Source organism: Falco cherrug, chromosome 2 (genome assembly GCF_023634085.1).
Source record: "Falco cherrug isolate bFalChe1 chromosome 2, bFalChe1.pri, whole genome shotgun sequence".
In the NCBI taxonomy this organism is placed as follows: domain Eukaryota; kingdom Metazoa; phylum Chordata; class Aves; order Falconiformes; family Falconidae; genus Falco; species Falco cherrug.
The window spans coordinates 7,430,055-7,457,146 of NC_073698.1; the positions used below are offsets into that span (position 1 = coordinate 7,430,055).

The 27,092-nt window shown below is 43.3% G+C and overlaps 4 protein-coding genes across 14 annotated transcripts in view; 3 read left to right on the forward strand and 1 right to left on the reverse strand.

Moving 5' to 3' along the window:
* Positions 1-5,849, forward strand: part of SYTL2 (synaptotagmin like 2) — a 64,482-nt gene extending 58,633 nt beyond the window's left edge. For all 4 annotated transcript variants that reach the window (XM_055702906.1, XM_055702905.1, XM_055702902.1 and 1 more), the window contains 3 exons: positions 914-1,013; positions 1,762-1,967; positions 2,949-5,849. In XM_055702906.1, coding sequence (XP_055558881.1) covers positions 914-1,013; positions 1,762-1,967; positions 2,949-3,094 — 452 coding nt within the window. In that variant the 3' untranslated portion in view covers positions 3,095-5,849. The remainder of the gene's footprint in view (positions 1-913; positions 1,014-1,761; positions 1,968-2,948) is intronic.
* A 16-nt stretch (positions 5,850-5,865) lies between these two features.
* On the forward strand, positions 5,866-11,121 carry CCDC89 (coiled-coil domain containing 89). Its single transcript, XM_027798924.2, is given in 3 exon segments — positions 5,866-8,868; positions 8,870-9,014; positions 9,017-11,121. Coding segments are annotated over 3 exon segments (1,029 nt in total). The 5' UTR covers positions 5,866-8,385; the 3' UTR covers positions 9,418-11,121.
* A 339-nt stretch (positions 11,122-11,460) lies between these two features.
* CREBZF (CREB/ATF bZIP transcription factor) lies at positions 11,461-20,580 on the forward strand. 4 transcript variants are annotated; one of them, XM_055702925.1, is made up of 4 exons: positions 11,461-12,483; positions 13,145-13,222; positions 14,572-14,642; positions 20,448-20,580. In XM_055702925.1, exons 1-2 carry the CDS (start codon positions 11,558-11,560, stop codon positions 13,191-13,193), a joined length of 975 nt encoding a protein of 324 aa, XP_055558900.1. In that variant the 5' UTR covers positions 11,461-11,557; the 3' UTR covers positions 13,194-13,222; positions 14,572-14,642; positions 20,448-20,580. The 4 variants fall into 4 exon arrangements, with proteins under 4 accessions (XP_055558900.1, XP_055558903.1, XP_055558899.1 ...); XM_055702928.1 differs by lacking the exon at positions 20,448-20,580 and having other exon boundaries at positions 11,461-12,565; positions 14,572-15,610; XM_055702924.1 differs by lacking the exon at positions 20,448-20,580 and having other exon boundaries at positions 14,572-15,610.
* LOC102052412 (transmembrane protein 126A) lies at positions 19,602-27,091 on the reverse strand. Of its 5 annotated transcripts, none has more exons than XM_055702929.1 (6): positions 26,940-27,091; positions 26,496-26,684; positions 24,524-24,648; positions 21,120-21,313; positions 20,463-20,577; positions 19,602-19,865 (listed from the first exon to the last, which is right to left on the reverse strand). In XM_055702929.1, exons 3-6 carry the CDS (start codon positions 24,637-24,639, stop codon positions 19,658-19,660), a joined length of 633 nt encoding a protein of 210 aa, XP_055558904.1. In that variant the 5' UTR covers positions 24,640-24,648; positions 26,496-26,684; positions 26,940-27,091; the 3' UTR covers positions 19,602-19,657. The 5 variants fall into 5 exon arrangements, with proteins under 5 accessions (XP_055558904.1, XP_055558905.1, XP_055558906.1 ...); XM_055702930.1 differs by having other exon boundaries at positions 27,005-27,087; XM_055702931.1 differs by having other exon boundaries at positions 26,496-26,689; positions 26,940-27,087.
* Between the last annotated feature and the right edge of the window lies 1 nt (position 27,092).

Below are 27,092 nucleotides of genomic sequence, written 5' to 3' on the forward strand. Positions count from 1 at the left end.
GGTTTTTGTTCTTTTTTTGGTGGGGTTTTTTTGGTGTTTTTTTTAAAGCTGTTTGATGTTTTTCACCCAATTCAGACATCTTGTTTTAACAAAAAAGTAAAACTTTTTTTTTTTTTTTTTTCCCCTAGAGGATTATGTCACCCTGGTCATGAATTCAGTTTAGGATCCAAAGATCACTTTAGGACTTTTTGTTGCTTTTGATGTTACTACAGAAGAAATCACCTCACTGTTAAAATTTTAGATTTGTAATGCAGTCCGTATGTGTAACAAAAATTCTGTTTTCGCACTAATAAATTTAGAGACTCTAAATCAGCAGGCAGGTGCTGTAATCTGCTAAATAAACAATGACAACAAACTAAATTCAAGCAATATTAGAAGTAGAAAATGGCAATAAGTATTTAGAATGCAGCAATTTATAGAATAATTATATCTTATTATAGATCTGTTTGGTTTAATCTTGTCTGGCAATTGGTAACTGGCTGATCTGAGAGTGAAGCCAGGTCAGGTCTTTAATCCAGCCAGTCAGTCAATAAGAATTAAATACATTAAGAGCACAAAGGAGCTTACTTGAAAGTACAAGTGGCGATAAATACTATCATCACATAGACTGAAGACAAGCTGATCTCTTTATCTAGGAGGCTTGGAAAGAGAAGACCAGTAGTGCGTATTTGTTTACTTGTAACAGAACAAATGTCACGGTAGGAATACAGACATGAGGTGATCTTGCAGTACTTTGATGGGATGAAGACTGCAGCTTCCAGAGTACAGAGAGGGATGTTGAATGAAGACGTGAGATAATGAGAGTCTAGGCTGAGTACCATCTCTAGAGATGGGCAGGAACTGCTACATCATAGAAGTTACCTTTAAAAGGGATCTACAAGGCTTAGGCAGATGTTTTGTTTTATTTCTACAGGAAAGAAGTCTCTATCTACTGGTGAGGTCCACATCTGGGTGAAGGAATGCCGTGACCTTCCCCTTCTGAGAGGCAACAGGCTCAACTCTTTTATTAAGTGGTAAGAACTGAAGTCACCAAACATGGTGGCCTAATAACGCTACTGTTGTGCTTTCTAATCTTATCTTCATTTTTTTTCTACATTGAAATAAAAAAACACCTAATTGTGTTCTGATTCTCCTTTATTGTAATGTAAATTGTCCTGCAGGGCTTACAGCTTCAAGATGCTAAGTATATATCACCAGGTAAAATTTCCACAGGGAGGACTTCCAGTGTAATCACTACTCTTTTTATCTTGTCTGCTCAGTTGCTTGGTGGAAGGGCTAGTCAAAATTGTGCCTGCTTTTATTTGCATTTAAACAAAGCGTGTTTGTGCAAGAGTATGGTTTAGCTTAGCAAATCATGGGAGGAGACAGAAGGGAGCACAGTTGTATTTTATTCTCCTTCCTTTCCACATACAGATTTAAAATGTAAAGAGACAAAAATAACAAGATGGTTGGGAAATCTGTGTCAGCAACAAAAGGGTTTCAGCGCCATTCCTGATCATACAGCAAATAAACTCATTGTGCCTCTTCCCCACCTGACTTTGCCTTCCCTTCCACCCTCTGAAGCTCAAGGGTGGGTACACGCTGGCAGTGTTTCTTGGAAGGGACTGAGAATATGACCTTTGACTTCATGATAAAGCATCTTATCCTCAGCCATATTCTAACATGCAAAGAACAGCGTTAATCAGTAGGTTTTGTCTATTCAGTATGTTTAATGCAGGCCATGCTGTGCAAGTGCAAACTGACACCACTTTCTTTTTGAAGTACCATTCTTCCAGATACTAGCAGAAAAAGTCGACAGAAAACAAGAACAGTGACAAAAACGACAAACCCAATATTCAACCACACCATGGTCTACGATGGCTTTAGGCCAGAAGATTTGAAAGAAGCCTGTGTAGAGCTCACAGTCTGGGATCACAACAAACTAGCCAACCACTTTCTGGGAGGTCTCAGGATAGGCCTTGGAACAGGTACTGGAATATTAACACAATAATCCTTAATTTACAAAATACAGTATTTCCTTTTTTCCTTTTCTATTTCTTTTCTTTTTGTAAAGATCACTGAACAGCCTTTCAGTTATTTACTAAAGCATTTCATTCAGTAACTTACCTATTCTTCAGCACAGAAGAAATGTAAATAGTAGTGTTATGAGGGTTAGGATATTAGAAATAAACTTTTGCCTGGCCATACATTGTATCTGGTACTGTTTGAAGTACAAGAATATGCTATTCCTGCACCCAAAATGTTGATAACATCTTACCTACTTATTGCATGCGTAAGTTTGTATGTGGTAGAAAGACAGGGTTGGGGAGCTTAAAGGATGGATCAGGAATGCATTATAAGATTTGAAGACATTGGATAGGAAAACTTAAAAGTGCAAACAAGTTTTTAGGATAAGGGTAGTATAAGATGTGCAGGTGGAAGAATTGTATGCTTTCCCTTTCGTTGTCCCCTGAGGGCCTGAGGGGAAGATGTGTTTGGAGTCTTTTCAAGCAAATCTAAGGAAAAATTACTTGTCCCAAATTAATTTCTTGCATGGTTCACCAGAATAACCTAAAATACAAATTAGGATAGCAAATCTCAATTTGAATTTTAGAGTACCCGAGGTTGTATTTCAGTACAAAGTCAGTGTCCTGTTTTATTCTTAAGACCTTTCAGATGTTAATTGCCCATACATCCCTCTCCTTGGGATTGTGACAAAAAGACTAAGGATAACAACGGAAAAAAAAAAAAAAGCCTGGAGAAAGATGATGAAGTTTCTATGTGAAACTGTTATTAATTGTATTTGACAGAATTGTTCAAGTGAAAAAATGTAGAACTGGATCTTCAAAGTACTAGGGTCAGCTACCTGAGGAGATGAAAATGTTTTAGAAGACAGGCAAATTAGATTGTCTGCTCTCAACTCTGCAGCACAGTAAGTAATGTTTCTATTAAACCTGACATTTTTCTAGGCAAAAGCTATGGAACTACAGTAGACTGGATGGATTCTACTTCAGACGAAACTGCCTTATGGCAGAAGATGATGAACTCTCCCAACACATGGGTAGAAGATATACTACCTCTCAGGATGCTAATGGTTGCAAAATTGACAAAATAAGGTGGCTTTTTAATTGCTAGTGTCAAAAAAAAAAAAAATAATTAGAGGTGTGGGGGTGAAACCTGGAAGAGGAACACAGTAGCTTTTTTGACAGTCTGTGCTCTGTTGCTGTTCTGGTTTTGTGCTGTCAAATGTCACTTTCTATTTCAAATTAAACTTCTGCCTTCAGGTTATTATGTAAATTTAAAGGATTCTTTTGTTTCTTATTCACTGAAAATTACTTCAGGAAAGAAGGTACTTACAGAATTCAGTGGTAGAAGTGGCAGTGATACCTGGATGCTTGCGTTGCCTAACTGAAGTGTGGCTGATCCCTTAAATCTAAATCACCAGCGGGGGGTGGGGGTGGGGGGTGGGGAACAGCAAGTCAACTTTTTCTGTACACTTCTAGGACTGTTCATTAAGTCATTAATATGATAGCAACAGGTTGCATTAGCATGTGCTTGTATCCTCATGATGCCAAGTCAAATCTCTCCAGTGAGGCATATGAGCATGAAGAATTATTTTTTTTAAAGTTCCTTTTTTTTGTAGTTGTACATTTCTAGGATACTAAAGTCGCTTCTTGTATTATGAAAGAAGCATTATATGAAGTGGTACTGTCAATATCCTATTCTGCAAGCTGCAGAGGACTGTTCGTTCCGATGTGCTATAAAAAATCAAGAGCTATAAAAAAGTTTGCTTATATATGTGTTAATTGTCTTCCTAGTAGACAATCCTGTCTCTTCAATGGTGAAGACATAGAGGTGAAACTTTTTTTACTCAAATGCTACTCTAAAGGATCTAAACCTGACAATTTTAGTGATGACAAGTAAGTTGGGTATTTAGTCTGTAAAGTACTCGTCTGTACCTCTGTCTGTTAGCTAGGCTTTTGGTTGGTTGGGGTTTTTTTCCAAAAAAAACGTAATTTATCTGTGCTTCAGCACCACCATTAGGAGAATGTTGGGGTCATGGTGGTCTTGGTTTAGACAGCTTTGCAGACTTAGGGAATAGAACTTGAATCTGTAACGTGTAGAAATGCATGCTACTAAGGAAAGGTAAACGCATAAAATACAAACTGTATTGCTTTTTTTAAATAAAAGCAGCCTATTAAAGCTAAATAGGAATTCAATGTTTATTAAAACCCAGTGTTTTATGTTAGCAATTCAGCGTGCAATACAACAAAATGCAGACAGAAAACATTTCTGAAAATAAACACACATTTATTTGCTCCAACTGTGTAGGTCTAAAAGCCGGTGAAATCTTGCCCTTCAGTTAGAGAGGAGAAGGGGGCTCTTCACAGCTCCAGCTCAATTTCTTAATTTAATCACAAAAATTTAAATGCTGCTTGGTTGTTGATTATACACTATGAATGGAAAAAAGGAAAGGTGCTATTCAACCTGCCAAGGAACCCACTTTCTCTCTCATCAACCAGGCAGCCTGCAAAGTTTACAAATGCCAAAAGTAGTTGTCAGTCTTGATACGTTACTGCTTCAGGTGTTTTGGACGAGATTGGAAGCTGCTACAGATCCCGCTTTGCCAGGTACATACAAAACATTATTCTTGTATGAGTAGGGAACAATGCGCATACGGCACTTCAGAACAATGTGCTTGTACTGAACGGGTACCGCAGCTGCTTTGCTGCTGTATTCTTACATCACCACTCCTGAAAGGGTGGGGATTCTGGAAAAGCGAGGCGGGCACCTAGCTGCTTTATATTCACTGCCTAAATGCATTCACACTCACCTGAAAACATAGGTTGCTGGGAACACGGCCTACAGTGTCACAGGATTAAAGGTTTTGTTGTTGTGTTTCCTGTGAAGCTCAAATACGTTGCTATGTCAAAACAGCTTTGGGACTTCAGCCAAAGGCTTGGGGTCTTGAGGATCTAGATTGGCAGGCAAGCGTCATGTAGTCTGTGTTCTATACTGTATGAAATTTTGATAGTTAAACTTGACTGCCGTCAAAATAAAATGCTTGGTTTGTGACAGCATCAATCTCCTTGTCTTTTGGCCAAGTAGAACATCTTCTGTCTCACTATTATTAATCCATCCTAGAGACAGACACTGCATTTTGTCATTATCTCAAAAGACACTGTTTACTGCTACACTAATAGATCAAAACTGTGCGCTGCACTTGTAATTAATGTGATTCAGTAATGGCACATCAGTATTATGTACTCATCTAGATTAATCAAGAAACTGAGCCAAGTAACAAGAATGGGCCCTTTTAGTACAAGAATTCAGTGCTCCACCTGAGTTTTTAATAACTTTTTTCCAGCTTTTGCAGAAAATGAGACTACTAGAGGTAAACAGGTAAGGACAGTTGTCAACACACACAAAAGTGAATCTTCCTTGTGCTTCAGAATTTACAGGAGGTCAGCAGAGGCTGTCACAGCAGTGTCTTTGAAAAATATAGTAGCGCACTTCACAATGCTAGATATTTTAAAGTTATTGTTAGTCTGCCATGGAGTATGCAAAAAAGCTATAAATCTTTAACATAACGATTTTCAGCAGAGCTTTAGCAGCTGTGTTTATGATCTTTTTAGTGTTTTACTATCATCATGCACAAGAAAAGTCAAAGCTGTCCTGGTAAGACGAACTTCAGTAGAAGGCAAAATTACAAACCAAGGTGCTTTATCAGTGGAAATAGTACTTTGATTACCCTATGCATGCTGTAGCATTTAATTATAGAGTAGAAACATTACAATTTCACCTCCTGCTAAAGGATATTATGTTGATTTATTACAAGTTGCTTGAAGGTAATGGCTGCATCTGATCATGTAAACCAGCAGGAATCCTGTATTGAAAATATGTTACTGAAGTCATGCAAAATTTACTTTTTTAGAAAAGATTATTGGCACTTTTTGGCGTTCCTCTGAATGTGGTTTGCATAATAAATAATAAAGCTTTCCACCCAATTCCTAGTCATTCCTACCTACAGTAGTACGTTCCGGATCGATAATATGCTGACAGAGAAATGCAAGGTTATGAAGTTGATTAGCACGAAGTTCCAAGAAACTGATTTGTTTGCTGTACTGTCAAAAGGAAAGGTTTTAGTCATCCATAACCAAAACTTTATAAAGGTGTATAGGTAGTTACTCGCTAAAGGGCAGTCTGATAAATTAATAGCTATGCTTTGATTCTTAATTCCAGTTCACCTTCATGACAAAGCAGCCATACTCCTGTGTAGCCATCCTTGTTTGGAGAAACAAATGGGAGAAATGCAACAATTTTCCCTCTTTCTCGCCACCTCTTCCTTTTTCCCCTTGACTTTACAAGCTCATCGTTGCTTTAGCCTGGAACGGGGTGGTTTTTTGGTACACGTGTGTGTGTGTTCCAAATTACACCATCTTTACTTCCTATAAACCAGGCTTCGAAGTCCCAGCTCTCCTTTCATGCTCTGTGTTCAGAACCTCCCATTTCTGCAAGTACGCCCGCAAACCAGAGTTGGTACAGCGGCCTGCACCGCTTTGATTTCATCCCTTTTGGAAGGTCTGGTGCAGCACCTTCCTTCTCTTGTTTGCTTCCCTTACCCACGCTGCTTGCTTCTCTTGGCTTCATATCCCTTTTCAGTGGAGTCAGCGGAAGCTGCACTGACTTTGTTCTTCTAACTGTATTTGTTTTTCCTTTCTCTATGTTATCTGCCAGATTTTTCATTAAGTGCTGAACAAAGCTGCAAGTTGTTTAAGACAAGGGCTGTGTCTTTACTTAGCATGGACCCTCAGTGTGTTTGAGAAGGTTAGAGCCTGCTGTTCTGATCTCCTCTGGCATTTCTGAGGTGCAAGCTGAGAGAGAGGAGTTCCTTAGATTTGTGGAAATCCTCTTCCCTTTACCAAATCTGGGCACTTTTGAGGTCAGCAGGGTTGGTTTGCTTCCCAGCGCTTTCAGCTGCTCTCCTGGGGCTGGCCTAGTTCCAGCCAGCCTGGGTTAAGGCTTGAGCTCTGGGGGGACTGGATTCAGAGTCTTGTCTCCATGGAGACAAATACCACACAGCAGGAGCGACAACAAAGGGTCAGGGGAAAGAAAACACCTGGTAAGAAAACATTTTTCTCCTCTTAAACCTTGCTCTTAATTGTGTTTCCACTGGATGGCCTAAACCTTTTAGTCCTCCCCGCTTTCCTCCATGATTTCTAAATACTTTGGCAGGATCCAAGGTAGCAGCAGTGGCTGGGGAGTGCAGGATGGTGGAGGTGGAGGCAGTGCCCAATGACAGCCACCGCTATGCAGCTCTGAAACTGTCCATGCTTCTTGGGCATTGATTCTGTTGTGCTGTATGTTATTTTTCATCCTTCCTTGAAGCCGGCTCCTTCCCACGTCCTATCTTTCCCTCCAGTTAAGGCCCTGGAATTCACAAAACCTGACTGCCAGCGTGCTGTTCCATTTGCTCTAGTTTCAGGTCTGCATCTGAATGAAAAACTCGTAGACCAGTTTTAGGCTGATGTTTCATATGCTGGGTAGTGTGACGTATGATTAGGCACCAATAATGATTTTGGTGCCAACCTAATATAAATACTTCCCTTATCTTTACATGAGGAACCAGACTTTTAAAATTGCATGCCTAAAATAATACAGCAAATCAGTGTCAAAACTCAAATGATGAACCATTTCTCCAGGCACAAAATCTTTGAGTCTCAGGGCACTCAGTAATTACTAGCATTGCACAGATCTTTCATTTTGTTCGTAAATCTCTTAAGCACAGGATAAGGCTATTCAGTTATTTTTAATGAGCAATATACTATTAAAATCTTACACATCAATTAGAAGTTTGATGTAACCCTCCATGTTTTATTAGCGCTTATAATACCAGATCTGTAGGAGAAAATAAAGGCAGAAGAAAAGGATTGCTTGAGGAATTACTTGCAGCTTTATCACTTACAAGCTTTTTACCTAAATATAATAGTAGTTCTTGTAGATACAACAGTGCTTTGAGAAGGAGTAATTAGCAAAGCTAGTAATCAGCAAATGAATAGGCTTGCATAAATACTAAGCCTACGTCCTTTGCTTTTGCATCATCAGCTCTGGCACCCTTCTCCTCAGTCTGCCTGATGCTGAAGCAGGGCGAAGCAGGTGAGGAGGGCTGCAGGACCTGTGGGTTGCAGCCTGCCATGGGTTTTGGGAGGTCCTGTCCCTGCTGCACCAGTTTCTCTGGACTTAATAGAGAAACTCCGCCAGCTTATTGCAGTGGTGTTGGCCACATAACCAGTGGGTACTGTTTAATGATGCAGAATGTTACTAAAAGAAGCCGTCACTGTAGAATTTTGTCTCATCTTCGTGTGAGACAGGGGCTCCGTGGCTTAGGATGAGAGAGGGGCAGGGATGGCCAACTCCACAAGTGATCCAGAGACAGGCAAAGACATGGAAGATCTGACAAAAGGCCTGGAGGAACAATGGGAAAGCCCCGAAGAGAAGAGTGAGAAGGCTCTGCTGCATTCACACCCAGAACAACAGCATCGCCTTATCTGTACACTGAAGAAAAAAGATGAGGCACAGGAATGCTGCAGAAGCCTGGTGCAGCTCAGCATGGAGGCAGAGAAACTGAGGGCAGAGGATGCTGTGAAAATGAAAACCCAGAGCCAACGGATTCAGCATTTGGAGGGGCACTTCATGGAACTGGCCAACAACCATGAAAAAATGATCCAGTTCAAGGATGAACACAAGAAACAGTATATGCAGCTGTGGGAGGGGAATAAGCACCTGTGGCAGGAGAACGAAGCGCTCCTCACCCAGGCCATTAGGCAGAAGGAAGCTGAAGTACTCCAGCTTGCTGCCTGGGCCAGAAAGCTCTCAAAACAGTTAAAACTCCTTAGAGGAGAAACGTGCTTATGAGAGTCACAGAGCCCAGGAGCAAGAAAAGGAGCTGCTAGAAGCTCACAGCCAGCAAGCAAGTGCCTATGCCTGGGAAGCCGATTCACTACAAGCCCAGCTGCAATGCCTACAGAAGCACCAGCTGTCGCAAAGGTAGAGTGTGCAGAAAGTCAGCGGAGGGCTCAGGGCAGCGAGCTGCGGGCCAGGCTGGAGCAGGCAAATGAGGAGAAAGAGCAGCTACTGAACCTGGCCATGGAGAGGGGCAAAGCTCTGCAAGATAAGCAACGGAAAATTCAGCAGCTGGAGAAGAAGCTGGAGACAGCAGAAAAAGCCAGGCAGAGAGCCAGCACACCCCTTGTGAAAGAGGCGGCAGCAGCGGCGGATGGTCATCTGAAGGTCCGAGAGCTCCAACAACAGCTGAAAAGCAACAAACAGGCGTATGACGAACTCACACTGCAGCTTGATGCTTACAGAAAGCACAGTACAGATTTACTGGCTAAAGAAAAAGTGCTGAACGTTAAACTCCATCATTTCATTGTGTAACTACAGCCTTCTCTCGGCAGGTGCCTCTGTCATAATGCACCGCAGCATTTTGCTCCTTTCCACGAGACTGTCTTCTGAGTTCTCTGTTATGTACTTACCAGCTTAAGACCTCCTCCAAGGACTGTTCTGTGGCCTTTTTTTTTTTTTAATTATTATTTTTGTTACACTTTTACATAAGTAATCTCTCTACACTATTAAATCTGAATGGAGATTGTTGAACTAGTCAAACCTGTGACAGAAAGATTAGGGTAAATGTAGAAAGAAAATGTAAAATACGAATTCGATTTATTTGGTCCTAACTTCTGCTGTATCACAGATTTTCATCTTTTACAGTTAAAAGCACGTTATTTTCTCAGACAAAAGCTCAAACACTTAACCTTTTATGTTTGATTCATCCTTGAAGTTCAGCAGAGGTTGGGCATGCATCTTAAGAGGTAACACTGATGATCCAAGAAAGACATTCCAAGGAAGAAATCTCTCCTTGCAATATCGAAGCCATAAACAGTCACGATTCAGGAACTTAACGGGTGAAAACAGCAATACCATGCACCTGATGCTCAAGTGAATTACTGCGTATAGTTGTCTAAGCAGGTTACAGGTTTCTGTAGTTGTCTGAGTCTTATTTAATGTCATAGCATTATTTATAGCCTAGTTTAGCTCAAAATAAATTGTTGCATATTTTGGTGGTTTCAAGAGTCTTTGAAACACGTTCAGATTCTAAATGTTCTGCCAGTTTGTTTTCTGGTTTTATAGGTGTTTTCTGTAGAGAAGATAGAAGTAACCTGCAAAATGAGTGTCTGGCAACTTTTGACCAAAAAAAATCTTTCCCTTTCCTGTCAGCATTGGGATACGGAGGCATCCCACTCTCTCTTGCCTCTCTCCCAGTTGAGGATTTTTTTGGCTGCTGTGTTTCAGCTCTTATAACTCTCCAACAAAAAAACCCCAAACATGATGGGCCAAACAGCATCCCCCACCTGGGCTGCAGGCAGCGGTCTCAAGAGCTTTCCCAGTTCTTCCCCGTGTGTGTGTACCTTGGGGTAACTCAATGGTTTAGCTAGTTGTTTAGGTAGCTCTTGGTCCTGACCGTCTACAAAGCAGCAGCACGGCATCGAACTTGGTATTTATTGAGCTCAGTGTTCAGAAGTGGCCAGAAGCAGGCAGCCAGGGGATCCTCCAGATTGTGACCAGTTCATCTCAGGGACTTACTGAACCAGATGTGGTTTCTAAGTAGCAGCTGTCAACAGACTTGTCTGCTGGAACTCTGGACTCCCCTTGGACTCACACAAAGCCAGGTGAGAAGTACCTGCTGCCTGACGAACCGCAGCCTTTCTTTTGATCCTAGCTCCCTACAAGCGTCACTCCACGCCTGGTTTATAGACCACATCCTCCTACTTTTCCACCATCTTGTTCGCCGTCATGTCCCCATGCCACGTGCACATTTCATTAATCCAAATGCAGACATCTACAGGGTAAACACCAACTGACTCAGGCTACAAACCAGGCCTGTAGTCTGAGAGGAAGGAACACAGCAGGACTTGAGTTGCCTGCTCTGTTTTAATGAAGCCAATATGCAGTAAGGAGTGCCTGTTTTCCCAGTGACTACACAACAGCCTCAAACCCGGTAGTTAAATAGTTTAAATCTAGGCAGGGGTATGTCAGAACAGCCCCACACGTGGCTGCGTCTGGCGTGAAAGCCCCCCCACCGCCCACGGGGGACATCCCCCTTCCCTGCCTCAGCGGTGTCTGGGGGTGAAAGACAAGCCCCCGCCCACACACCCCCCCTCAGACACGCACCGAGGGATGCCCCCTCACACACAGCCCCTCTCACGCACGGCCACCCCCTCCCACACACGCTCGCACTCCCCCTCACGTGCATGCACCCCCCCATACGGATGCACCTGCACACTCCCCTCATGCAGCCCACGCACACGCACCGCCACTCACCTGCACACCCCTCACGCACACGCCCCCCCCTCCCAGCCGCCGCTTTCCCGCGCGCGGGCGCAGTGGCGAGGCGCCCCCCCGCCCCCCTCAGCGCGCCGCTTCCCGACAGGCACCGCGGCGGGAGCGCCGGGCCGCAGCCGCGCGCCGCTCTCCTCAGGCGCCGTCCCGTCCCGCCGGGCCCCCGCCCGCCGCCGCCATGCGCCACAGCCTCACCCAGCTGCTGGCGGCCTCCTCCGGCGGAGCCAGTGCCTCGGGCGCCGTCTGGCCGCTCGCCGGCGCGGGGCAGGCCCCGAGAGGGCGGGATGGCGGCGGGGAAGGGGATCCGGGCCCCGCGCGGCCCAAACAACAGCAGCCGCCGCGGCGGGAGGCGGGCGCCTTGGAGCCGCGGCGGCAGGAGAAGGAGCCGGAGGCGCCCGGTGGCCCGCTGGAGGTGTGGGAGCAAGAGGACTGGTTCCCGGGGCTGGAGCTGGGAGACCTGCTGGAGGCGGCCCGGCCGGACTGGGACCTGGACGCGGAGCTGAGCGGCTGCTTCTGTGGGGAACCGGAGCCGCTGCCCGCGCTGGGCCAGGGCCAGAGGCCGGCGGCGCCCGGGCGGAGGAACGGCGGGGCTGGGAGCCGGCTGAAGGCGGCGGCGGCGGCTCGGCTGAACCGGCTGAAGAAGAAGCAGTACGTGCTGGGGCTGGAGAGCCGCCTGCAGGGCCTGGCTGCTGAGAACCGGCAGCTGCGGGACCGCAACCGCGGCCTGAGCCGCCGCCTGCGAGAGCTGGAGCGGGAGAGCAGCTACCTTCGGGCCGTGCTGGCTAACCAGAGCGCTCTGGGGCAGCTCCTGAGCCGCTTAGCCGGGATCCGCGCCGGCGGGCTGCAGCTCAGCACCAGCCTCTTCAGGGACACGGGCAGCCCCCGCCGCCATCACCACCACCTCCAGCCTGCCGGCGAGAGCAGCGACCACGACTACGCCCTGCCCAGCTCCCGGCCTCCCAGCCGGGAGGAGGCGGCGGCGGTGACGGAGGCGGAGGAGGAGTGGGCGGCCCCCGGCGGGATTTGCCTCCACGTGGACCGGGATCAGGTGTCGGTGGAGTTCTGCTCCATCTGTGCTCGGCGGGCAGCGGCCTCCTTCAAAATGTAGGGTCAAGTACCTGCTGCAAGTACTCGTGGGGTTCTCACCCCTAGGGGCCTCGCGTCGTGGCGGAGGAAGCAGGCGATGGTGCGGAGGAAAAGAATAAATACAGTGGTGATGGGGTGGTATTGGGGGAGATGCAGAGGAGGGGAACCTGGCACCTAAGTGGCCAGGGTAACGGAAAAAAAATATCTCTTGAACGGCACGTTGGGAGCCAGATGGTGGCCTTGGTTAAAGGTCACGTAAATCTGGCATGTGGACGGTAGTGGTCTGAGCCTGTTTGGCCTAAGAGTCGTGCAAGGCTGTGTACAGCAGTGCGGTAATTATCGTGCAAACTGACACGCGCATATACATGCAGAGGTGCCGCCAGAGCCCATTTGCAGCACTTGGGTGAAAAGATCATGCCGACCTGATGCATGAAGGTGTGCTCGGTTCCACTTCGCAGTTGCCAGTAACGATAACACTACCCGGTCTTGAGTCAGATAATGTCTAGCCTGCTTATCCTGAGGAGCCGAAAAAGCTTGCTTAGAAAACCAAACCAAAAACTTCATTATGACATCGTCACTGGACAGACTTAAGAAAATAGTAGTGATCGGCAAAAGAAAGCATGCATATAAAATTGTACTGCATCTCAGTTATACATTACTATTAAAACCTCTCTGACAGTTTCTCTTTTAGGTGCTTGCCCTGCCAGGCTCCGTTGTGTAGGGGTTAAAGAACAGTCGTTTTCCACCTCGCAACCTGGTAAGGATCAATATATTCCCATAATGCGGTATCGAACAGCTTGCTTTGCTTATGCCAGTCGTCTTGTAATGACTGGTTCAGGAAATGATTTCTCTGGTCCTTGGCCTACTCTGCCAAAATGTTGCTAGCTCTGGATGGTAACTAATAGTGAAAATTACAATCGCATCGTTCTAATTAGCTGTTTTCCTCCTTTTCCTGCTATGCACATAGTAGCCAATACATGAGCTACATTTTTAATTAAAAAATAACTGTTTATGCCGTTTGAAAAAGGAATTTTCTATTAAAGTATCTGATGAGCTGGAAAGGGAAAATACGCTAGTAAGGGGGATGTGACATTTACAGCCTTTTATCATAGGGGACTGTCGCAGAAGTGTTAAGTCATTTGCTTTTTAAATGGAAAAAGAAAAAAGAATTTGTGACCTGTTGGCTTAAAATACTGTCAAGTGTTAGGGATGCACGGTACCTTTTAAACAGTCCTTCTCTAGCTTGCTCTAATTCATGATGCGGGGTTTTGCCTGACTAAACAGAACCTGAGCGCTGGTTATATCTGTACAGTGGAATCCTAATGTAGAGGAGTCACTTTTTTGCATGGACCTCTAACGAGAATTGCGGTTTGAAGAATGCAGTGCATCGAAGTAACTCGTTACTTTAGCTTCCCATAAGTAAATCTTTGTGCCCATGCACACTGAAATTCCTGTGTTACTTCAAAGTAGCTTTAAATTTTAAGGATATTGCATGTGTATGCATGTGCTTAATTTTACTGTAGAGTTCTTAATTTAGCCTCTTACAGTACCGAGAAATCTATAACTTTATATAATTAAGCACAGTTTGGAGATGAGCAAATATGTGTCTTGAGGCTAATGATTTGAAAAATGCTCCATAATTGACTAAGATAGGAGGAAAAATAGTCTGACAAACAGTAGCGTGTGTTTTCTTGTACTAGTTAGTGTTTCTCCCTATCACAAAAGTTGAGTGGGTTGTTTTTTCAGTTGTATTATAATGTTTAGGTTGTTTATATGTATGTCAGTTGGGGGAAGAAGGATTGTGAAAATTATAATATGTAAAGTGAGGTTTCACAAAGAATAGACTTGGCTAAAACAGTTTTATTTATTAACTTTTCTAAAAAAAGATTGTTTAGTGTTTCTGAAGTCTTGCTTACTAAAGCCTTAAATTTCATGTTTAAGGCTAAGTAGAAGGTGAAAGTGTTTGCTCCCAATCATTTGCTTTATTGGTGCTAGACCCTATCAAGTGTTCATCAGTATAAAAGGAGTTTGATTTTTCTTTGTGAAACATCACTGTATGATAAAGTATATGTGTATTTAGCATCCTTGTTTTTCTTTATGCTAAAGTGGATTCAGCTGTGTTGGGGCAGAAGAGACGGGACCAGCTGCTGGCCACATTTCCTGCTTTATTTTAAAAGGTAGTATAAGAAATGAGAATAAAGAGGTAACAGGGCTTTTGCTGTCTTTGGTTTTTTTTAAAGAAAAAAGGTTGAATGCTGGGATCATATACTGTCATCCAAGATGTATTTTTTTAAAATACAATATCCTATCAAACAGGTTTTACTCCACTGCGTGCAGAATTCCATCTGTTCAGGGTATATTGCCAGCACTAAAAGAGAATTAGTGGGATATGTGTTACCTTACACCTCTGTGGTGGCATCAACAGGACTGTTCAGTCTTAAATTGTGTAACCCTGCTGTAACTGGTAGGTTATACCAGTGCCACTGGAATCAGAGTTAATCATCAAGACATGTACTGACTGATACGCAAAATGGAAATAATTGAGTTAGATTCAGTCTAGGCTCAATCTGCCTAGCTCAGACTTCATGAACATGCTTTATTTTGAAGTTTAATGTGCTTGATGAAAAGGAGAGACACTAATGTAGCAAGTATGGGATGTTACAATGGCATTTTTACAGTTTTTCTGCATAAAAGTGTTTTTTTAAGTTAACTTAAATATGCATTCTTTCTTTTTGCATTACTGCTAAACAGTAGGGGTCAGGGACATAGTTCTGTTATGAACCTGCACATCGCTCTAGTCATGAAACTACCTGTGAGCTGTGTCTGAGCGTAGCTAATTTTCTGACATGCAAAATGATGTATACTGGTACAAGAACAAGGTCAAGTCCCAAGAAAGTAAGTGGCTGCAGGCATTTCTAGTGCCTACTGAATCATATTTAAACCAAATAGAGGGGAGGAAGTTATCTGAAACTCTAACCAACTGTACTATCTGTATGGTGTATTATTAATGTAGCTTTTTGAAGTGGAAGCCTTGAAATGACATAACTTAATACTTGAAAATATATTGTAAATGTTTCTTTGTAATTATGTGCCATCCAGATAAGAATACGATATCATAATAAAATCAGACTTGTTGATCTTTCAATTTATGGGCTCAAATGTTTTTTCATCTTTTTTTTTTCTCATTAATGCCTTACTTTTAAGTGAGTCGTTCTTTACATGAAACAGGAAAACAGAAAGGGGAAGATGCTGTTGCTGCTGTCTGTGTGGGTCATCAGTTGGAAAATAAGATAAAAGAGATTGGGGTATGCAAGAGAAATGTTCTTCCTCCTATTTCAAGTTAATTCTGTGGTGAGGACAAAACAAAGACATTATTCCTCGAACCAAAGATAGAATTGTACTTTGAGAATCACCTTGTATTTTACAGTTGTTTTTCCTTCTTAATATTTTATTGATGTGGAATCGCGGAGGGGTAGAATACTTGGATAAACGCTTCCATGGTCTATTGGCATCTTTGTCCTTTCTGTCCCATTTGTAGGTTCTGAACTTTGATGACTGGTTAATAATGTGCTGTTAAACCATAATCTTTCATCAAACTGTTATTTCCACAGTGAACACTGGAGTGAGGGTAACAGAAGGTTTGAGGGTGCTGAAAGGACAGAACACTTCTAAAGCTCCAGACTGAGCCATGCACTGTACTCTTTAATTTCTGTTAATCTTAAATGCTTTATTTGTAGTGAGCAGTTGAAAAGAGCATGCTGGCTTTCTAGCGCCCAGGCATTCTAGTGAAAGTAGTCTGCAGCTTGATAAAAAGCAACATTTCACAACATTGTTTCAAAATTTAAAAGCATACTGGCAGGCTCCGCCTTTCTGGCCTCCAGTTGTAGAAAATGCCCTGTTCAGCATTGAAATTTGTGTGCATTGAACTGTACGTACCACAGAACCAAGTGCCATCAGTGTTAAACTGCATGGCTGTGTTACCTTCATTTTCCAGTATTTCTCCACCCTGCAGTTGCTTGAAGACTATTTAGCATTTAAATAAGAAACAATTTCATGCTCAGTTCTGTTAGTCCTTTACAGTTTGATTCCAGTGCTGTGAGTCTTTGTAGCATTCTAAATTAACTTCTCTCCTCTGAAGAGGTTAGCACCTGCGAGGAGAAAACGAATCAGTGTTACTGCAATCCTAGCTGCCTGGAGAGATGACAGAAGAGTAAATGTAGGGAACCATATTCTAACGCTTGGCATCTTTTGGTACTTCCAGATGATCAGATTTCTCATGCCACTTGTCAAAACTGTAATCAGTTTTCCCTGTGAAACCAGATCTTTGGCAAAACACAGAGGCCTTTTTTAATTTATCAGTTTAAAAAACCCTAACATTTTCTAGAACTTGTAGTTAAAGAGGTTTTTCTGATAGAATCAGCAATACTCTCTTTATAGGCTTGTATTTGCTGTTAGTTGGACTGTAAATACCTGAAGGATATATTAGAGTTGTTCAAATGGGCTGTTTAAAGAACACCCTGTGTAAGATTGCACATTGACAGTAGCCAATTCTACAGTTTTTCACCCAGTTTTAAGTGGGATACATAGATTTGGAGAAATCTGCCTTTTCCCACTAGCAGGAGGATGCCAGGAGCTGGGCAGGGTGCAGGGGAAATGAGGGTGTCATTTGCAGAGGGCTGTGAAATAGACTGTAATGCTGAGATTTAGCATCAAAAGTGGTACATAGAGAAGATAAAATCAGGGTTTTTTTAGTATTTCTGCTGATTCTTAATTATAGCCAGTCACTTGACATTCTTTTGGCAGTACTTTAGACCTGGAGTAGTTAAAAGCCCATTGCTATAGGTTAGGTATTAGAGACATGCATTCGTCTAAGAATGTAAAAGTTGTTGCTGTGATATGTAGTCTGTGCCCAGCTTTTTTCTACTAAAATGGTAGAAGCAGCTAAAAGCTGTTCTAACTCAGATTTTCAATCGGGGAGACTGTGTTTGCAAGGGGTTTGTTACAGTTGGTAGGAGGCCCAGAACTGGTGTAAGCTTGTCCTTTGGCTTCTTGAGAGTTGTAGCACATATGTCGTATACCATGTCTGAACCAGAGAACAGAAGGAGCGTTTCCAGATCCCCATGAGAGCGCTCCTTCACACGCACGCATGCTAAGAGCTCACTGACAGCGTGTCCTGCTTAAGTTTGCAAGTTTCAGTCTTTTAACTTGTTTTTGAGATCTTTTTTTTCCCCCCAGTTGTTTAAGGAGAACTATACAGGGTCCATTTCAAAAGTTTCCTTTTTTATAAATACAACACCTTTTTTTCCCTAAGGAGTGTATAGGTGACCTCTGACATGACCGATGCTGAACACTTCAATACATATTTGCAATTTGTGTATTCATTGGTTATGCTGGAAACAAACATTGGTCTTAGCTACTTAGTAAAAACATTGAGGGAATGTGATTATTTTTCTTATGTCCAGTCTTCGTCTTTCACCCCAAGAAATTAGTGTCTAAAAAAATGTGGTTTCTCCAAATCAGATTATTAAGTATCAGAGCATGCATTTTGATTACTGAGAATAATTATCACTTTAATTGATACCAAAATGAAGATAGTACACGGAACAGAAGATGGTTTTGAATCTTGCACTTCGAAAAGCACTGGGGTCTGTTTACAGTATCTTACCTGTATCTTGTTAAATGCTTGCAATAATCACTGAGCCCTTTGCTTTCATTCGTAAAGAAACTATACTATTGCAAAGTAATAGTTCTAATTTATGTTTTTATTATCACAGGGAAGCGGTTCTGTTGGTTAAAGTCTGATGACTTCTGGAGATACCGTAACTGCCTGTCTTGTAAAATACTTGCTCTGTGAGGATCTCTCAAGTGGGGGTGATTAAGGCAAGGGGAAGATGTCTGTTTTGAGGCAGAGTAGTACAAGAGCACCAGAGCACCACACAATACAGCAAGACTTTGAACTAAGGAAAACTAAACTAACTTTACAGAACAACCGCTGCGGAGGTAGCCTGTCTTTGCTGCTTCCCTGTACAAATCAGGCCGCTACTCCTGGTTACAGAGAAACAGAGTGCATGGTACTCCTGCTGTAACAACAGATTGTTAGGAAGAAGTAGACAAATGTGATGCGACTCCTTTAATACACTTTTCAGCAGTGCTAGACCATAAATTTTAAACCAATTCAATTATAGGGCTCAATGCTGAATTCTTAATTCTCATGAATAAATATTTCTGTGTTTATCTCGGGGATACTAGAATTTTGTTGAAGTATACATGACTCTTAACCAGTAATCCTACAGGTTTTACGGTTAAGACCATACGTCAGATTGAGATGATTGCTTCTGTAAAAAATTCCCAATTTCATTCTTAAACTGCAGAATACACTGAAGATACCTCATGCAGCAGGAAAATTAGTAATTTATATTGCTCTAGAACATAGTCGCCAATGTGAAGACAAGCCTGACTCATAAATGTTACTCTAGACCACTAATCTTAAAACTAGAGGTAGCTAAAATACCACAGGAACAGCACCAGCCATGTGAGGCTACTCAGCACAGTTTCTTGCTTCAGAAAAAGACTTAATTTCAAGGCAAACCGGTTAGAAGGACAAAGTGTGTTTTGACGAGATTTTTTTGTGGTTGTTTGATACATATGCTGGGATGTCTGACACTAGTATGACTCCTGATTGCTCTGTGATGATCGTGTTCTCTACAGTGTGCAGTGTGACCCTTGTAACAGCCCAAATGGGGCAATCTTGTGACAGAAATTCTGTGCTAGCAGAATGGAGAAATGTTCAAGGAGAAAAGCAGTCAGATTTTGAGGAATCTCTAGAAAAACCTTGCCTTGACACCCCTCTCCCCCTTTTTTAAAAAATCACTGTGGTTTGCATTATGAAGAAAAAATAAACTTTTTTTCCAATACTACTCATTTATACAGCTTCTAAAAGATGTGGCATCACCTTAGAGCCAAACATTAAGCAGTTTTTTCCCCTTTCCAAAGAAAAACACCTGTCCTTACAAAGCTGTTATTCATTCAGATGTATACACAAAGCTGGACATAATGAAAAACTTACCTTGCATTTACGTTCAGAACTGAAAAGTCTTAACTTTGTTTTTCTATTAAAAAAGACAGCAAGCAACAACTTCTTTCTTTGTTTATTATGGTTACTTATCCAAGGCAATTGAAATGTTGCTTAATTTCATGCTTCTAGCTCTTCAGGATCCCTGCTGGTAGTGTTCATCTGCTGCAGGATTTTGACATATATTCCATGATGTTTAGTGGCAAGATACAATCCAGTTAGAGCCTGCACAAGTACAATCAAACTCATCTTTCTAAAGACAGGCCGAGCAGTTGTGAGCCAGTAGCGTAATAGATTTTCTTTCCCTGGTAAGGGAGATGAAGAATACCTAAACAACATAAACAGGAGTAGAAACTTATTTTTTTTTTCCATCCAGTTTAGGTGTCGAGATTTAACATTAATTAGAAATACTTAGGTAGATATTCATTCTCTCCTTCCTCTCCTAAATTAAGCTCACCTGGTGGTCCTGAGCTGTCTGGATTAAATGCTGTAAAACATGCTGCCCATGTACTGAGTTCTCGCCGCCCCCTCACTGTGCTCTGGTCTAATCCACAGAATTACGCCTGCCGGGGAGCAGTGAGGTTCCCCAGCTGAGCAGCACTAAGCAGTGATCTTCACTGCCTGGCAGGACAGCAGCCACGATTTCACAATCCCAGGCACATCACAGGCGGCTTCTAAGGTTCCAGCTACACACAAGTGCTTTACAGTATATCGGTTCGCTGATCTTGTTTCACTTCGGAGGCTTGGTGTAGCTCTTAAGAACTTTGCCTTGTAATTAGATGACCTTAACGTAAATCTCCTTCTGCGTACTAAGAGTCTATGAGAAGCTAGGTGTGCGTAGACTAAAAATCCACAGAATTTAAACTGAGAACTGAACAACTGACCAACAAATCCATTTCACTCGTTGCAGGTTAATAAGACGTACCTGGCTGCAAGGCTTGCGTTCAGGGGGAGAGCCAGCAAAACAGGATAGAAGCCACCTATGACAGCCCCTGTTAATCCTCCTCTGACCACAGCGCAGACCTCACAGTTCAGGTCACCTGCACGACAAAGTATTTTACTGTCAATACCCACAGAGCTCCATGTCGATTTGTAAGCTGCGTGCAACAATATGGAAACAGGCACTTGACAGAAATGGCCCAGCTGTACAGGTATGCAAGAAATACTGAAAGAAGGACTCTTCCTTTTGCCAAGAAATCCAATCTCATTCCAACCTGTGAAGAATCTACCACTCCAAAGCTGACATTCAAATGAAATCATGCCGATGGGGAAACTGAATTGCTTTGTTGCAGCCACTTTTACGTGACTTTGAGTGAAAAATGCTAAAAATAAGTGATGTGTAAGAGAATTTTTTTTAAACATACCTAGATAAACATATGTATAGCCTTTTCCATTCAAATTCAACTCCCTGCTGCCCAATGCATTAGATCATGTTTTTCAAACCCTGCTTTACAAATTGAGGTTTTTCAAGACCACAACAGTTCAAGACCACTTTTCTGCAGAGAAGAAAAGCTCCTCTAGTGTTACATTGTGTACAGAAAGCAAATCCCTTTTGAAAACAAGAAGGAAGGAGTTTTTTTACCTGAAAATACAGGCTCACGCACAAAAACTTCATAAAACGCTGCTGTTGAAAGAAATGGAATAATAGCCATTGGCAAAGAAGACACGAAGGAAGCCTTTCTGACATGCAGAATGTTCCTGAATAAGGTATTTGCTGCTATACCGCATAAGCTTGAATTTGCTGCAAGGAAGTATGTTCCATGATTACAAACGTTCCTGCAAAAGTAGGAAAATTGCTTCAGCAATTGAGAACTGTGAAAATGTTTGGTTTACTCGGTGCTACAATCCATTTTTGAATATCCTACAATAAGAGATAAAAGATCTAAGGCTCTCACTGGTGCAAAATGGAGAGTAACTGCTTTCAAAAGCAACCACTACCATCCTTCGCTATGCGCTCAAGTTCACGCACACCTCAAAAATGAAGTGATGGAAAGACTGAGAAGCCTTTTCTAAAATTATTATTTTTTTAAATGGCTAATGGAAACTTCATGAAACTTGTTCTCCTAATCAGCATGTTTCTAAAGAGATTTTCTGAAAAGAAATAAAAAAATATATGAAATCACAGCTGGCTTCTGTAATCAGCCTTGTTTCTAGCCTGCTTACCCAAAAGTATAAATGAAGTTCCAACATAACAGCTTACAGAACAGATCAGGTGGGACAACTATGGCAAATGAGATTTTACAATAACGATCTCAGCAGCTGCTGGCAGATCATTTGTAGGGATCCTGTAGGCTGAAGGGCTGTGGGCCTTCCTTGCATGCATAGAACACATGAATTTAAAATCCTACCTTGCTAGGAGGTTATGCTAGTTAAAGGCTACAGAAGTCCAACATACTGGTTTACAGAACTGGAGCTTCTGTTTTTTCCCTTAACAACAGAGGGACTGGATTCCGTTATCTACTACATTTTTAACATACTGTTTGGAGCAGCTACGCCTGCTGCGATCTGCAATATGGTGAAAGCAGAATAGAACAGTCTGGTCAGAGATAGTCAGCATTTAATATCTTGACAAACAGTTCCCATTTGAGTACATTCCATCACAGCAGGTAACTCAAGAGAGGGAACGGGAAAGCATGCCAGTTTTTCAAGCCTGATGAACAGTTTGTGATTTATGTCATTTGACTCACCGAAGGAAGCTGTGCATTATCTTTAGCGTTATACCTGGCACAGTCAGTTGATTAGTGGAAACAACTCTTTGCTTTGAGTTTCCACAAATCCAGAATTCCAGAAATGACAACTATTGCCAGGGAAAGCAATTAACTGGAAGGCACACCGATCCTGATGCTGTGCCAGTATTATTATGTTAGAAGTGTATTTTAAAATGTGTCACAAGTTGGATTTATCACTAAAGCCCCCCCCCAAAATAAAATGCTTAACTGGTCACAAAATTTATGCTAGACCAAATGTCATATTGATTTGCAAAATTATCAAACGTGACAATCTATAAACCATTTAGCTAAAATACATGATTTTAAAAAATACACCTACTTAAAATTCTTCTGCATTTTAGTGCTTGGAGTAACATTAAGCACTGACCCAATCATACAAGAAAATACTTCTAGAGATGTAGATGCTAATCTTGCAAAACTGAAAACATTAAAAACTTCTGACATCAGTGACACCAACTATTCCTCATTCTGAGTAGGAAAATACTTTCATTCGTGGTACATACTAGATTTTCAAACCTGAAAATAAACTACTAACAATTCTGATGCTGAACAGCTAAAAAACTTCACTGGTTAGATATCTCTCTTGACCTTATTTAAGAGCCAAGTTTCTTTTTTTGTGTTTTGTTTTAAAAAGAAATTTGTTTTTCATATCACCATTCTCCCAATACTGGATGTCTTTCACAGAATGTCCCCAGAGCAGTTTCGGCAAACCAGCCTTTTCATTCTGTTGGTACGTTTACAATCAGACATTGAAATGCATTTGTGCATACACATAAATACGGAGGATCCATATGAAAATCTAGGAATATGTAATAAAAATAATAATTCAACAATAAAATTTAGCTATATAAAATATAAAAAATGTATAATAATAAAAATATTTAAGAATCCAAAAGAGAGCAAATTAATGTACCCAGAAGCAACAGTATCTACTCAGGCATACTGAAGTACAGAACTGCTACACTGCACAAAAGGAAAGAAAGGGAGAAAGATGGAAGGTTTCTGGTTTGGGTTTTTTTGTTGCTTTTTTGTTGTTTGTTTGGGGGTTTTGTTTGTTTTACACACTAGCTCCCTAGTGTTAAAAACGAGCTTTGGCAAACAGGAACTCTCAGTCTGACTGCAGCATGCTTCCTCTTCCCTTCCAGCCATCAGTGACCTGCCCTTCAGATATATAAACTTAAAAGTCCTGCCAGAGCAGTTTCAAATAGAGGTGCATGTCTCTGGCAACTATTTCTTTCCAAGGCCCAGCAGTCCATAAGTACTATGGCTTCTATCAAGATGTTACCCCATCGCTGAGGTATCTGCCTCCCGCTCAGCTCCCCAGCTCTTCTGGGGGAGAAGAAGCGGTCTAAGTTGAATGTGAGGGCAGCAGTTCCTGCACAAAGCTGCACCACTGACTGTAACAGGAGGGATAAAGCCTTGGTGCTTTTCTTTGTCACTTGTGTGGGGAGGCCCTGTGTTACTACCAGCAGTTTGTTTAGCCAGCAATTTAATCCTATTTACAAAAAAAAAACCACACAAAAAGCCACAATAAAAGAAGCTTCTGATTACTCATAATGATACAGACTTTATCCAAGGTGATACACGCATGCAAACGGCTCCTTACAGAACCAGCTCGGGTCCAGTAAGGTTTTGCAGTGAAATGCAGTATCGCAAAACACAAAAAAGTGGTCTGTGAGGCCCAGAAAGTATTTAGTTGGTTTTGTGATGCACAGAATGCCACTGGTGAGCCTGCATGGCTCCGGCTGGCTTGTCCACCACCACCACCTGGATACCTGTCTCGCCTCCCTGAAATGGGGAGCAGTGCAGAGCAAAATGCAGAAACCAGCAGGTTGATGCTCAGTCAGTTCTGGCCCCAGGCCAGCCCTTCTGGACACAAGATGACTCCTGCAGAATCTCAAGAGTGCATTGCCTTATGCTCTCCAACACTTCTGTTTCCTAGAAAATTTATTAGCTTTAGCCCAGGACTGTATGAATGCTCAGAGCCAGTCAGGACTGATCAGCCATCCCAGAACCTCAAGCACTGGGGAGCACATGCCAGAAACCGGCTAAGCAGGACCAGAAATTAAAAGTGAACCAAACATATAAAAAAGCAAAACAAGTTTTCTGTTCTGGACAATAATAAGCATCTTCACAATTAAAATATTCTTATAACTGCAAGGAAGATTTGCAGTACAAGAGTAAGGGAAAAGTGAAGCCTCTCAAAAGACTTGAAATGCTCGATGCACTTATCTTCATTTATTTTACTAGCACTTACTGATCTGCTTTAGGAAGCTCATCGAGCATCTTTTGTATGACTTCCATCCGCTTAAATCTTTCCAAATATAGTCTCTGCTGCGGAGAATCAAGTTCAAGAAACTCTCTTCCTGTCATCTTCAAGTCCTGGATCATAAGGAACAAACAAACAAATGTAATCAAAGTTACACAGCCCCAGTATGTATCAAATAAACATTTAGACTCTTGCCACTATGCACAAATGCATTTCCTATTTTTCATGGCAGTTTTCAGATGCAAGGGGCACAATCCAGCTACACAGGTCTATGATATTTACAACCTCATGAACCCTAACAAACTGCTTTCTTTAGTGATGTTGCAGCTATGGCTTGACAATTGCTTTAAGCCAACTTAAGTATTCGCTGTGATGAAAACAGACAGTCTCACCCTCCAGATACTCCTGCCTGAGCACCTCCAACCCTGGGGCCATACAGCAGCTTAGATCAGGAAGCACAGAGATGAAAACTGCTCAGAAGAACAATGGGCAGTGCACTTGTTTTTTCCAGCTGGATCACCTTCTAACACAATGATCCCTAATGCCTGCAGCACAAGGGAGGACATTAACTGAACTTTGGGCTTTTGGTAATATTGCAGGTTTAAATTGACTTAACCTTCAAATAGAACCATAAGAAAAAACCCCAAATAAATCCATACTTGGTAAAGATTTAAAGAAACCATGAAGATATCGACTCTTCTTTCATATTCCACAAATAAGGACTTTTTTTAATTGGTACTCTTAGCCAGAGACGTACATCAAGTGACAAAGCATACAGTTGTGTTGGGTTTGCGTGGCAAGGTTTTGGTAGCGGGTGGGCTACAGGGGTGGCTTCTATGAGAAGATGCCAGAAGTTGCCCCCATGCTGGACAAAGCCAGTGCCAGCCGGCTCAAAGACAGACCTGCCACCAGCCAAAGTTGAGCCCACCAGTGACACTGGTAGTACCTCTGCGATAACATATTTAAGAAGGTGGGGGGAATATGGCTGCTGTACAACAGCAACAGCAGCTGGAGAGAGGAGTGAGGATACATGAGAGAAAAAAGTCTGGAGACACCAAGGTCAGGGAATAAGGAGGGGGAGGAGTCGCTCCAGTGGCTGGAGCACAGGCTCCCCAGCAGCCCACAGGGAAGTCCCCGGCAAGGCAGATTGTGCCCCTCAGCCCACGGGGGAGGGGCTCCCCCCCCACAGACTGGGGAGAGCCCCATGCTGGGGCAGGGGGTGCCCGCAGAGGGCTGTGAACCCGCGTGACAGCCCACACTGGAGCTGGCTCCTGGCAGGGCTTGTGGCCCTGCGGAGAGAAGCCCAGGCTGGGGCAAGTTTGTTGGCAGGGCTTGTGCCCCTGCAGGGGACCCACACTGGAGCACTCTATGAAGAACTGCTGGCTGGGGGAAGAACCCACAGTGGAGAAGTTCGTGTTAGACTGTCTCCTGTGGGAAAGACCCCGCATTGGAGCAGGGGAAGGACACGAGTCCTCCCCTAGAGGAAGAAGGAGCAGCAGAGACAAAGCATGATGAGCCGGCTGCAACCCCCATTGCTTGTCCCCCTGCGTTGCTGTCAGAGAAAAGGCAGAGAAATCAGGAGTGAAGTTGAGCCTGGGAAGAAGAGAGGGGTGGGGAGGAACATGTTTTAAGATTTGGTTTCACTTCTCATTACCCTACTCTGACTTGACTGGCAATGAATTAAATTAATTTCCCCACAGTCTGTTTTGTCCACAGTGGTAACTAATGAGTGATCTGCCTGTCCTTATCTTGACCCATCAGCTTTAACCATCCGTTTTCTCAGTGTCCTACTGATGGAGGGGGGCTCAGAGAGCGGCTTGGCAGGCACCTGGCAGCCAGCCAAGATCAACCCACTGCAACAGCTTTCGCTTAAACCTGGTATTTAGCCATTCAAATGCTTTTTCTAAGTGCCTTTCCCCAGAGGAAAGTTTCCCAGACCTACTCTGCTAGTCATACTTACCTTCAATGCCTTTTATAATCTGAAAGCTGCGTTCTAAGGCCTGTCTACAGGCTGGTGTTCAATTCGCTTCAGGCCCGGCGGGACGTGGGGGAGCGGGGAGCAGCAGGCAGGCCCTCACCCGGCACCAGCGGGCCTCTGCCTGCCGTGGGCCTCTCGCTTCTGCCCCGTCTAGGAGGAGGGTCTCCGAACCTGCTCTTGAGGTAAACCACAGGCATTACGCCATGAAGCTGTAGCGACCCGTGAAGTACGTGGGACCGGCCCTGACCCCCCCGCAGGTCGCTGTAAGGCAGCTGGAGGTTCCCAGCCCCCCCGGGGCCCGGTTCAGGGCAGAAGCTTTTACAGCGGGAGGCTGCGGCTCACCGCCCCCCGCTCTTCCCCCGATAGCCGTTACCAGCCGTTAGCGACCGCCGTTAACCCTCCAGGCGCCGGCCCCACCGCGCTCACCCTCCCGGCCTTCCCGCCGAGGCCAGGCTCCAAGCCGCACGACCTTGAGCCGCTCCCGCCCTCACCGAGCCGTGCCGCCGCTCCCGCCAAGGCGGCCCCACCGCCTACAACATGGCTCCTCCCACCTCACGGCCCCCGCATGGGCGCCGCCAT

What these genes read in the sequence shown, in the direction of transcription:
- CREBZF (XM_055702925.1), top strand. Translation starts at nt 11,558, where the DNA reads ATGCGCCACAGCCTCACCCAGCTGCTGGCGGCCTCCTCCGGCGGAGCC. An exon ending in GCAGCGGCCTCCTTCAAAAT is followed by an intron (nt 12,484 to 13,144) that starts GTAGGGTCAAGT and finishes CCTCTCTGACAG; the next exon opens with TTTCTCTTTTAGGTGCTTGC.
- LOC102052412 (XM_055702929.1), bottom strand. Translation starts at nt 24,639, where the DNA reads ATGACAGGAAGAGAGTTTCTTGAACTTGATTCTCCGCAGCAGAGACTA. An exon ending in GAGCTTCCTAAAGCAGATCA is followed by an intron (nt 21,314 to 24,523) that starts GTAAGTGCTAGT and finishes CTACTTTTGCAG; the next exon opens with GAACGTTTGTAATCATGGAA. An exon ending in AACGCAAGCCTTGCAGCCAG is followed by an intron (nt 19,866 to 20,462) that starts GTACGTCTTATT and finishes TATGTTGTTTAG; the next exon opens with GTATTCTTCATCTCCCTTAC.